At 35.9% G+C, this 13,568-nt stretch overlaps 1 protein-coding gene across 10 annotated transcripts in view; it reads right to left on the bottom strand.

Moving 5' to 3' along the window:
- Positions 1 to 13,568, bottom strand: part of Hmbox1 (homeobox containing 1) — a 153,642-nt gene that overhangs the window by 32,562 nt on the left and 107,512 nt on the right. For all 10 annotated transcript variants that reach the window (XM_019207477.2, XM_010623051.3, XM_010623071.3 and 7 more), the window contains one exon: positions 8,454 to 8,607. In XM_019207477.2, coding sequence (XP_019063022.1) covers positions 8,454 to 8,607 — 154 coding nt within the window. The remainder of the gene's footprint in view (positions 1 to 8,453; positions 8,608 to 13,568) is intronic.

Below are 13,568 nucleotides of genomic sequence, written 5' to 3'. Positions count from 1 at the left end.
TTCTGTTTGACCAAAAAGGAACCAGGAAGTATAATTTGCCAATTTTAAAATGCATCTAAGGACAGTTCATCTTCTTACAGGCTATGAGAAATGGATTGGGATAACTTTACCTGTCAATAAGTGGGAAAGTTTTGTTGTTTTTTTCCTCAAATAGTCTAATGGATTGAAATGAGGTCATGTCCAGGCTCCTGCTATCTCCTATAAATGTTAAGAACTTCCTTCTATTTGCAGAGATACAGGAGGTATAGTTCATTATGTTTCACTTGAGTCATTCTACAAGGATATGAAGGAGGATAAACTCTCTTTAAAATTCAACTTCCTATATCTATTAATTCTAAAACTTACAGTGCATTCTCCCAGCATTTTCCATCTTAGAATAGTAGTGACATCAGAAGAGAAGGAAAGGAAGACCAGCAGACAAGGTTGCAGTGATGACAGAAGAACTTAAGTGAGAGCAGAGTGCATATATTTTAAGTCCTCATTCACTGTAGACCAAGATAAATATTACATTTTTTTGTTTCTTTGAGACAAGATCTAGCTATGTAGTCCAGGCCAGCCTAGAACTTGCTATGTAGCCAAGGTTGGCCTCAAACTTGTAACTTGTAACATTCCTGTCTCAGTGTCCTGAGTACTTGGATTACAGGTTTGTGCCACAATGCCCAGCAAACATTACATTTTAAAGGGTTCAACTCTGCTCCCACAAAATAGTTTTATGGATGAAAAAGAGTAGAACAATCCAGCTAAGGCATTAAAACAATAGTAAGGCATTTGAAAGTGAAGGCTTTATAACTTTAACAGAATTAGAAGATACCACTCTATCCACACAGCATTCCTTTGGCTCCTAGAATCTAATATATCTGGCAGGGAAAGAATGGGATACCACTTCCTAATTTGTTAAATCTGTAGAGTCTTCTCAAATATTCACTGCAGTCACGCTCAAGCAACATCTAGTAGCACAGTGCTACGGGTTTCATGCATAGCACTATTCTAGCCTAAGTGTGAACTGGGCACAACCAAAGCCTAGGCCAGAAGGAGCACGTGGAATATACTACTTAAATACCAGGTGAATTTTTCTTACCAGACAGTGAAATTTTGGCAGATAGCACCTACATTTTAATATCAACAATGTACCTCTATAAAGGAAGCCAGGGGGAAAACTGAATTGCACAACTTTTGTAACAATGAACCTTTATAAATCAGGAGGAAAAAAAAAGATCAGATGATTTTTTTAAAAAAATTGAAAATGGCTAGAATTTCAAGACAATTCCTTAAATGTGTAGAAAAGGAAATCTCAGTCGGGTATGGTGGCACATGCCCATAATCTCAGCTACTTGGGAGGCTGAGACAGAAGGATTTCAAATTTGAGGCCAGCTTGGCAACTCAGCCCCAGTCTCAAAAAAAGGTTAGGAATGTAAGTCAGTGGTACAGCTCTTGCCTGTCATGTGTAAGGCTTTCCCCTCCCCCAAAAGGGATCTTACTTAGATTCTTATCTTCAAATAGAAAGGGCTAGAAATACTTCTCAATTTTGTTTCAAGTTTTTAATTCCCAAGATTTTTTAAAGGTACTAATATAAAACTCCACCCCCATCTCAACAATAATGAGTTACTGGCATAAAATGCCTATTATCTGTTTTATATATGGAAGGAAAGTCACATAAATAACTTAAAAACAGATTAAGTTTTTTTTTCTATTATTATATACTGCAGCATAAATACAAAAAAATGCTTTGAAAAAACAAACACTGCAACTGTGGTGACAGTAAGGTCATTTTCCACTGTGGGTGCAATCTACTCTTCCAGCCTTTATATCTTCAGACTGCAAACTCTCCAGGTATTTCATTAATATGTAAACACAAAAATTGTGGAACCATACTATAAGTTGATTGTTAAGCCAGGCACCATGATTATGAGATTATACATAAAAACTCAGTCCTGAAAAACTGATCTTCTAATACAGATTTGTTATCATGTGGATGATTTTGTTCTTTGAACAAAATCTGTTCATGTTGTTATGCTAAGCACCAATTATTTTCCAAAGATTTAATTCTAGGGTGGGAAATATTTTCCTATCCAAAGCCACAGAGTCTCAGAGGGAACAAAGGCTCCACACAAAACAATAAATAAATTTAGAATTACAGTGATACAGTTTTAGGAACTTGAAGGACTGCTAGAATTATATAATATTTACTGCTTAAAAATATACATTGACTAATTTTTTTAAACGAGTTAAGAGTATGATACTTTATTTAAGAATTATAAGAAACACTGGTGCAGTGGTGCACACCTGTAATTCCAGTGAGGTAGGATGACTGAAAGTTCGATACCAGCTTGGGCAATTTAGCAAGACTCTGTTTCAAAACTTAAAAAGGCTAGGGTTCAAGTCCAAGAACCTGAGTTCTATCCCTGGTAAAAAAACAAACAAAAAGGCTAGGGTTTCAGCCCAATGACACATTGTTTGCCTAATATATAAGGGGCCTTAGGCTCAATCCCCAATACTACAAAGAAACAAGGAAAAAAAATACAAGAGCAATATACTTTAATTTTACATTATGATCAACTAAGAAACAACTAAGCACACAGGTTTAAAAGCAACATGTGAGAGGCAAGAAAAAGAGAAATACACGGGTGTTTTCCTAGCAAGCTAAAAACTGTATAGAAGAAGAAAATAAAGAAAAGAGTTTAGGAGAGAAAAACAAAAAGGTCTGAAAAAACAGTGATGAAAAAGAAACAGAAGAGAAGGAAATAAAGAGTTTAAAAGGACTTTTGCCTTATTCATCTTTGCATTTCGGTTCTTAGAATAAATCTTGGCACATAGCAGACCCTGAAAAAATGTTTATCAAGTAAAAATTAAGAAAAGTAAAGTTTTGGCTCAATGAAATAGGTTCTCTTAAAACTGTAATTTTTGGTTTGAATGGCTACAATGAACTGGGATAGACAATGAACTGCTTGAACTAATCTTTGGGGTCCCTTTCTTATTTTTGGCAGTAACGGTGAAAAGAAAAATATATATATTAAAGGAAAGTGTGGCTTCAAGAAATGAGGGCAGAAGTGAACAGGACTTCCTGAGGAAATTTTTTCTAAATCTCACAATTGTAATTAAAGGCAATAAAATAACAGGAAGAAACACCCAGAAAACAGAGTTAGTTATATTATTTGGAAACTGCTGTAGAAAGGAAAAGAAAATGATCTTCCAGAGGCACTTCAAGCTTAAATCTATGATTCTCTTTTGTTTCTGTTTTAGTTTTGTATTTGGAAGTACATACCATATATCATATCATCACAATTCAGCACATTTTCACAGTCAGATGACTAGGAAAAGGAACCCTGTCCCTGCAGGTCAGAGTTTTGATGACTGGCAAAGCACTAGGCAAAGCTACAGTGCAGTTGTCTGAACCACACCCAGTCTGCAGTTAAATATAGAATTTAGTTTCTGGAACTATTGTTCTTCTTAACCTTCATAGTCTAAATATTCACTAAAATAAAAGTAAAAAGGAGAAGAGAAAGAGACTGAAATCAAAATCCAAGCACTAATAAACTGTCCTGGGAAGAATTCCAAAATGCAGTAAAGACTAAGAGAATTCAATTACAGAAACCTCAAGCAACATTCTAGAAATATGCTCTATAAGCTTATTTGTCTTTTCCATCCTAATTCCCCAGGATGTACAACACACACTTGTATAAGACACACACGTGTATGAGACAAGTGTCCTAATTCAGATTATATACGCGTCACGCTAATGGCAGGGACATCAAGTTTAGAAGTATGATTTAATTATAGTTTGTTACAGTGCTGTGCTTGTGATGCTATTTTTGTTCACAAAGACACACTTATTCTAAAAACTATTTTTGGATACTTAAATTTTTGGGAAAAAGACATACTCTCAAACTGTAGTTCTTAACTATGATTCCTTGCCTGCTGGGGAGAGTATTTTCCTTATAATTTCAGTGTTCTAGGTTTATTAATTATTTTGTTATATATCACATGAGAAGAATCTAAGAACAAAAATAAATAATGTATGTATACTGTTCCATAAGAAAAATAAAATAAGCAAAGCTTTAATTAGAAACACACAGAGGTATTCAATTGCCTTCATTGGCATCTTCCCGGACACACCCCAAATATAAAGTCATCATTTACTCACTTTGATTAAAAATAATAGAAATTAAATAACGTTTCTATACAAATCTGACTTAAAGTTGATAATCTAACCAGTCCAGGCCATTGCTTCTACCCATTATTGCTAGGTATTCTCACATTTATTCCTCTATCTGGTCCAAGTTGCTGCTTCTTTTTCCATCTGGATTAGTTGCGTTGAACAAGCTATAAAAAGATTTAGAGATATTTTGTCCTCCTCCTCTCTTGAGATAAAAATAGGGGTGAGTATAATAGCCAGGTCCCAGAGAGAGACCATAACACTGCAGAGACCTATCTGTTCCCAGCCAAATCACACAGAGGTTAATGAGGAAAGAGTGCATTAGAAGCTTCGCTCCTGGACCATAGAGCCTTCAGAACTCCTGCAGTAAACTCTGCTCAGGTCGAATATGCTCTGGAGAGATGACTCTTTTCTCCTTTCCTCCTAAACTGTTTATATTCTATCTATCCCTAGTACTTCACCTCATAGTTAGGAGATGCTTTATTGAATAAACAAAAGAACACATCTGTGGAATAAAAAAAAAAAAATCACATTTTTCTGGTACTGGGGATCGAACTCAGGAACTTGCACTTGCAAGGCAGGTGCTGTGCCACTGAACTAAATCCCAGGCCCCAACATTAGAATCAAAAAGGAGGGAAAATTTATGTGAAGCTCCTATTAATGCACGGAATAAATGTTTCTTTTTAAAAGCAGCTTGAGATATATAATTCACATACCAAACAACTCATCTATTTGAAGTACACAATTTAATAACTTTTAGTACATTCATGAAGTTGTACTAGCATCGCAATATAAACATTTTTCTTTAACCCCAAAGGAAGCTACATATTCCTTAGCTGCTTCTCCTGTCCTCACCCCAGACCCTAGCCCTAGGCAATCACTAATCTAGTTTTTGTCAGTACAGATTTTCTTACTCTGGATATTTCTTCTAAATGGAATTATACAATACTGTGCTCTGTGATAATAAATGTTTCTGGTGCTGAGTTGTTTTTTTTTTTGTACCAGGGTTTGAACTTGGGTCCTTACGCTTGCGAGGCAGGTGGCGGAACCACTGAGCCAAATCCCCAGCCCTGGTGCTGAATATTTTGAAAATCAAATATGTGGAACAGACAACTCAATAAGGTCAGAGAAGAGGAAATACACATGCAGCTCTGAAACAGTCACGAAGATATGTGCACATCATTGAGGTGCTGTGGGTATGCCAAGAGACAGAAGAGTATGTGTTGTCCGTGTGTGTGTGCACATGCAAGCAAGTAGACAGTTTGTAGACATTGTCCTCTGAGCACCTCATTTTCCTTGTTCAAACAAGAATCAAGGTCATTGTGAGAATGAGGAATAGGGAATTCACAGAGAGAACAAAGTGTGAAATAATCATTGAGAGAGGGAAAGAATGAGCCAGGAAGACAGTATGATTGCCTAGCAGAATTAAAGATCTACTTCAGGTTCATTGTCATGAATTTAAAATGAGATAAGTAATCAGGGTTTTAGGTTTTTCTGTTTTTTTTGTTTTTTTTTTTTCCTACAGAGTCATTGGTCTTTTCTCTTTCCAGAGCTCCTTATATATTGATGATGAAAGTTACAATGTGTTTTCCAATTTGTTTTACTGTGTTCAGTTATGATGGTACTGGAGATTGAACTTGGGTCCTTGTGCTTGCAAAGGCAGGCAGCAAAACCACGGAGCTAAATCCCCGGCAGTCATGTTTTGTTCTGTTGTGGTATGAGGGATTGAACCCAGGGCCTTCATACAGAGCTATAGGCTCCAGCCTCTTTTTAAATTTTGAGACAGGGTCTTGCTAAAGTTTCCCAGGCTAGGATGGAATTACAGGTGTGAGCCACCATGCTTTGACTGCTCAGTTTTTATCTCCAAAGTTTTTCTTTTAATTTATTCAATCATATTTAGCAATAGTTTTCCTTATTGTTTTTGGATATTGAGTTAGTTGGGAAGTATTTTTCCCCTTTCCAGGATATGGAGGGTGTTTTTTTTCCTTTAAATATATGGATTCATTTAAAATTTATATTGGTGAACAGTACGATGAATGGAATAATTTTTGACTTTTATGTTATACTAATATATCTGAGCAAGACTTACTCTGGTTTTACTATCTGTGCATTATGTATTTATTTATCCATCCAGTCTAGGCAAAAACCATTATGTGTTACTCTAAGACTAGGCAATTTTATATTTCATTTTAGAAAAAAAAAAATCCATTTTCACAGAATGAAAATCATACCATGCTCTTCCATACTATTGCTATTAAGTACTTCAAAGAACTTTCTGTAATTTTTAGCTGTTGGAATAAACTCTATACTTTCTTGCTAGGTGTGCCAGATAAGATAAAATTAAATAAAAAATAACCAACTCCTGGGTTAAGGATATTTATTAATTAAAATTAAGGTTAAAAATATAAATTAAAGCTATATGGGAAGCTTACACAGTGTCAGTGCTCAACTTTTTTGGGGGGGTGTGGTATGGGAATTGAACCAAGAGCCTTTGCACTGAGCTATATCCCTGCCATTTTTATTTGTGACTGAGTCTAAGTCACTAAATTGCTCAGGCTGGGACTAAACTAATGATCTTCCTGCCTCAGCTTCTTAGTGTGCTGGGATTACAAGAATGCATCACTGTGCCCAGCTCAGCACAAAGTGAAATTTAATCAAGTGACTCTGTGTGACTTGTTGCTGTTACCTTCATGAAATCTAAAGTCTCTGAGGTTCCATTCTAGAAATGCATTAGAAATATCACTTTTTTTTGAGACCAAGTCTCACTATGAATTGCAGGATGGCCTTGAACTCATTTTGTAGTCTAGGATGTTATCAAATTTTAAATTAATTCTTTCTCACAATGACATTACATGACAAATTAACATTAATGGTTAAGTAAACATAATGAGAACTTATACCAGCTAGAAACTGATATCAAAGCTAATTTTGCTACATAGAGGAATATACATTAAAAATAATTTAAGTTACATAGTATTTTTAATTGCTTTTCTTTTTTTTTTTTTTTTTTTTTAAGTACTGGGGATCGAACTCGGGACCTTGCACTTTCAAGGCAGGTGGAGGAACCACTGAACTAAATCCCCAGTTCATTGTTACATATTATTTTGACTCCCAACTCCTATGTAGTAATTTTCAAATTTTCACAAAGAACCAAAATTACTACATGAGAAAAATAGAGCTGATTACTAATTTAATGCTCAGGTCTTCAGAGCAATGAAATCTCACTTTTTTACTTTAACCACTCAAGCATACAAGGATTCATTATTCAATAAACGGCTTCTAATGTTATTTATGATAAAGAAAGCAAGGAAAGGAATAGATGACCGTATCAATGGATAATCTATATAGCCTCATTTTAGCTACTGGATCCAATATCCTATTAATTTCACCTATAGCACAAGACCAAAAACATGGTTTGAATTGCAACACTGTAAATCTCCCAATCTTTCAGGCAATAATGCTAATGAGCTGGGAAATAATCATAAAATAAGCAAGAAGAGATGACAAAAGTCCTAAATGACATATTGGCTACTTAAAACTTCATATTGGAGATGAGAAAGCTACAGTTAAGAGTTTGAGAACTGAATAGTTAAACAGGTCTCAGGGACTGAGTCATGCTCTGCTGAGTATACCAGTTTACTAGTCTGATATGGGAAAAATGCACAGCAGGGAAATTACTGTTCTACTGCATGTACACCTCTCCATTAAAACAAAATTCTATAGGCATCACTTATAGGTAGGTGACTAAAAGGGTAACTGTACTACAGGATCTATGTTAAATATAGTCAATATTTCATAATCATTTTTACCAGGTCAGATGGGAAAATGAAACCAAGATTAGAAATATACTGAATACCTAGTTTGGAATAGATACTGGTGCTACAGTGGAGGGCAAATTACTAAACTAAAAAATAAGTTATTTTCTAACCTTTGAGACTAAGTGCATCCTCTTTATTAAGGAAACTCAAGTTTCAGTGGCCTATACAATCCTTCAATATTGTTGATGAAAATAAGACTTCAAAGAGTTTTCCACAGTATAATACAAAGATCTAAATTTAAAAATATTTCTTCTAAAGTTTCTTAGAACGCTAAGTAAAATAACTTGATGGATGTGAACTTTGTAAATTCTCAATACTAATACCTTATTCAATAATATAGCACTTATAATACTCCAAAATACTTTTTATTTCTCAAAATGCTTTCAAGATAGAATTGAGATCCCAAATTATATGTTGGAAATGAAAACTGTTCCAATCTACTGAAAATGTCTTTCCCACATGAAAAGCAGATGTCTACCTACCTTTCCATTACAGCCAGACACTCCTTTCTCCAGGTAAATCGACTGCCTCGCCGTAGTCGGAAGGTCCCAGGTGTGGCAGAAACGGGAGGAGGTGTTTGTCTCCACTCAGGGTCCTCTATTGGAATGGGTGCTGGTCTCATACTTAGTGTCGCCCCTGAAACAAGAAATTTTTAGCAACCATCTTGTAATTTATTAAAACTAATACTGCATAGATATCACAAAAACAATAACAATGAACCTTGAGTGTAATACACTTTTGTTCTTCCACTGAAATTGTAGGCCAATATATTTAGTATTTATATTTAAAAAATTTTCACCCAAATAAAGATCTAAAGAAGTAAAAATATCTTCATTAAAAAGTCAGGGATTTAGCTCAGTGGTGCTATGCCTGCCTTGCAAGCTCAAGGTCCTGAGTTCAATCCCTGGTACCAAAAAATAAATAAGTAAATAAAAAGTCTATCATTTGTTATTTTGTAATGTTATTTTCCCCATTTTGTCTTTTACCTATTATCCACTTTTATGGTGCTAAAAAAAAAAGCACACAGAATCCTTCATATGGGAACAGAGAAGTATGGTCTTTGGCTAACTGACACCTTAGTGTATCGTCCTCTGAAAATCCTCTCTTGAAATTCCTACTCAACAGCTGTAATCTTGTTGATCAGTATATTCTAGATATTCAGATTCTTTCATTACCACTTGAAAGATGCAGAAGCCCTTATAGAATATATTCATTTCTATAAAATAACTCTTAGAAACAACAACAACAAAACCAAAAGCCAACCACAGCAGCACACGCCTGTAATCCCAGCACTTGGGAGACTAAGGCAGGAGGCCAATATGGGCTACATAGTGAGACCCTGTCCCCCACACACAAAAAAATGCCAAATGCAAGAGCAAAGAAAATAAGATGGTATTTGATATGCATTTAATCAAGTCTTTATAGGTTTACCTATTGATACTACACTATATTCTATCCTTCTCTGAATGTAATAAAATTTCAATAAAAATCTGTAATTCAACTATTTTATAATTCAGACTAGCTCTTTCTCAAACCCACTGAAGTGGTGATGGACACTGATTTATTCATTCACCATTACCAAATCACTTTCCTGTGGTTTTATTCTAGTCTGTATTCTCTAGAATAAAACAAGAAAAGCTACATTATCTCTGACTTCTATGGACTTATTTGATAGAATTTGAATAGAGCTTGGTATGCTCCCAGAGTTCAGTCTCTGGCTCCTCTATTATTCTTTTACTTCTTCTTCTTTTTTTTTTTTTTTTTTTTTTTTTGTACCAGGAATTGAACTCGGGTCCTTGTGCTTGCAAGGCAGGCCACCGAACCGCTGAGCTAAATCCCTGGCCCCTCTTTTATTTCTTAAATACTATTAAATTCATCTTTCCAAGAATAATTATGATTGTATCACTTCTCTCACCAAAAACTTTCAAAAATGTTGGGCCCAGTGTGCACACCTGTAATCCCAGCACTCTGACAGGCTGAGGCAGAAGGATTTCAAGTTCAAGCCCACCCTGAGCAATTTAGTGAGACCCTATCTCAAAATAAAAAAGGGCTAGGGATGTGGCTCAATGTGAAGGCTCTGGATTCAATCCCCAGTACTCCCTCCAGGACCAAAAGAGTTTCTCAAGAAGTTCCCTTTGCCTGCGCTTTAATCCAAACTATTAGTAACAGCCCTGGAAAGGTAGAAGTTATAGGTATTACACATATGTTAATAAGTATATTAAACATAATATCCCTATATTACTAAGTATATTCCTCCATAACAGAAATTATACTCTATCATACCTTCTTCACTGATACCATGAATAGTGTTTCTATCTCAGTACATACAGATTTAGTAGTACAGGTCCCTTTTCTTTATTTGTTATTGTTTGAGACACAGTCTTGTTATGTTACCCAGGCTAACCTTAAACTCCAGGGCTCAAGTGATCCTCTTGCCGCAGTTTCCCAAGTAGGTGGGACTAGAAGTGTGTCCCACCACACTTGGCTCAATCCCATTCTTAAATGGCTACAACTTTATAAGAAGTTTTTTTACACAGATGTTCAGTGTCTTAACCAGTCCTGATTTTCTTTTTCAAATGGTTATTCAAGGTCTTTCCAATCTCAATATATAGATTTCCATTCTTCAAACTGCTCATCTCAAAAATCTCAGACTCATTTTATGTGAGAGAGACTCTCTCTCTCACATAATACATTTCCAATCCACAGGCAATCTATAAATTTTATTTTAAAAACATATTCAGTATCAGAACAATTTTTATTATCCTCACTTAGCAATGAAGAGCAAGCCAGCATCATTCCTCACAATCATAACTCCCTGACACAGGCTCAAAAAACGGACATTCACAATTAGTCATGTCCCCTTGCAATCAGGCCCTTAAATCTCGGCCGTTAAGATTTGAGAAGAACATGAGAAAGTTCAAGCCTAGATTATAAGAAGCTCTGCAGCTTCTGCTTAGATTTCCTGGAGTGTTGGCTCATCACCCCATAAGAAGCCTGATCAACCAGAGGCCATAACACCCTAAGGAAACTCAAGCGAGCCATGTGGAGTGGTCACTGGAATGCAAGATGCCTGGTCAGGCCCGAGGTGCTCCTGCTATTCTACTCAGGTGCCAGCCAATTGAGGGAAAAAGCCATCTTGGAACTCCAGCCACAACAAACATCATGCAGAAAGTTCTAGAACCTAGGTGACAGAGAAAGAAGGCCTAAGACACTCAGTCTAATATAATCTTGTGGTAGCCAGTCTCCAGGAACCCTGTGGATCCCTGCCGCCTGGTATGTATCCTTTGTGAAATCACTTCCCACACTGTACTATAATTTGTACGACCAACAGCACATGGTAGTGATGGTGTCTCACCTCCAGGATTTGATCAGGAAAGACACTGGGGCATTTGTCTTGGTTGCTCTGTCTCTAGGGGTCACCTATCAAGGGAAAACTAGTTGCCATGTATGAGGACATTTAGACAGTGGAGGGTAAGGCCTCAGAGGAGCAGCTGTCTCTGGCAGGAATTGGGACTGGCCAGATTCCAAGTAAAAACTCTTCCAAGGGACCCATCCAGTCCCAATGATGCAGCCCTAATGACAGTTTGACTGCACCCTCCTGAGAATTCTCAGCCTGAGCCACTCAGTCCCACTGCCCCTAGATCCGAGAGTAAATACTCGCTTTGTCACTAAATTGTGGGGTTCTTTGCTGTATAACAATAAAAAAATTAATAAAATCATATCCAGTTGTTTATTTCTCCACATCCTCCAAAACACTGTTATGAGACTATTTACCTAAATTATAAATTCAGCAGCAAAAACTTTCCCTTTAAGATAGAGATTTCACTATGGGTAAGAATGAGCATCTTTCCCCTTTTACTGACCATTTTATATTTTCTGTATCTTTTTTCCCTTTTTCTTTTGTGTTATCTTTTTTTTTTTTTTTTTTTTTTTTTGTTTTGGGGATACTGGGGATCAAACTGAAGGCCTAGCGCTTGTGAGGCAGGCGGTGGAACCGCTGAGTCAAATCCGCGACCCCTTGTGTTACTTATCTTATTGGTATATAGAAACCATATCAATTGCTAGTCATATAGATTAAAATTATTTTCTCAATTTTGTCATCTGTCTTTTATCTTTACTTATGGTATACTTTGTGATCTTAATTTTCATGCAGTCAAATATGTCAATCCTTATATGGCCAGTGGGTTTGAATATCATTAGAATATTTTTATTGTTTTCCCTTATGAGTTTCGGCCCTTTATACATATTAATTGTGTAGTATGTGATGTGAAATACTTAACCTTTTTTCTCAAATGATCAAATACGTCACACAATGATTTATCATTTAAAACAAGAATTGGCAAACAAGGACCCATTGCCTATTTTTGTAAATAAAGTTTAATGAACATAATTATGCCCATTCATTTACACACTGTCTGTGACTGCTCTTGTAATATAACAACAGAGCTAAGTAACTGTTGTAGAGATCACATATCTCCAAAACCTAAAACATCTATCTAGCCCTTTACAGAAAGTTTGCTGACCTTGGCTTTCACAATTTTCTGATCTAGCCAATAAATACATGAAAAAATGTTCAATGTCTCATTAGAGAAATGTAAATTAAAACTACAATGAGATACCACCTTACCCTAGAAAGAATGGCTATCATCAACAAATCTTGTAATAACATATGCTGGCGAAGATGTGGATGAAAATAAACTCTTTTACATAGTTGGTAGGAATGTAAACTAGTACAACCACTATAAAAAGCAGTGTGAAGACTGTTCAAAAAACTAAAAATAGAAATTCCATTTGATCCAGCTATCCTCCTTTTAGCTACCCACCCAAAAGAGTTACTCACATACTCACAAGAGTTATACACATACACAAAATGTGGTGTTTATACACAATGGAGTACTACTCTGCCATAAAGAAAGACAAACAAGACATTCATATGCAAATGATGCAACCTGAGAACATGTTAAGTGAAATAAGTCAGATACACAAGTTTAAATATCACATAGTTTCTCTTAAATGGAAAGCTCTCTTGCTCTCTGTTAGTCTTTATTTCTCTCTCAGAAAAAAATAAAATATTTCTGGCCAATTCACTTTGAAACTCAAACTGAAACTGTTCTTTAAGTAGTTCAAGAAAAGGGCTACTATTATGCCAAAACAAGCTGGGTATTTGTCTAGGCTTAATTCAGTTAACAAATTTTAGACATAAGCAGGAATGTCTGTTCATTTCAGATGCCCATTTTTCAATTGGGTCCTTACTTTGGGGGGCTGATTGTTTTGAGTTCTTTATATATTCTAGATAATAGTCCTCTGTCTGAGGAGCAGCTGGTAAAAATTTTTTCCCACATTGTAGGTTGTCTCTTAGTTCTGTTGATGGTTTCTTTTGCAGCGCAGAAGCTATTTAATAAGATAAAAGCAGCAAATAAATATATGAAAAAATGTTCCACATCACTGGTCATTCGAGAGATGCAGATGAAAACAACATTGATAATCCACCTCACCCCACAAAGAATGGCTGCTATCAAGAAATCCAACAATAACAAATGTTGGCAGGGTTGTGGGAAAAAAGGAACCCTTCTCCATTGTTGGTGGGAGTGCAGAAT

Source organism: Fukomys damarensis, unplaced genomic scaffold, assembly GCF_012274545.1.
Source record: "Fukomys damarensis isolate Sample0158 unplaced genomic scaffold, DMR_v1.0_HiC HiC_scaffold_18, whole genome shotgun sequence".
Classification (NCBI taxonomy): Eukaryota; Metazoa; Chordata; class Mammalia; order Rodentia; family Bathyergidae; genus Fukomys; species Fukomys damarensis.
This window is presented reverse-complemented; position numbering and strand designations above follow the sequence as displayed.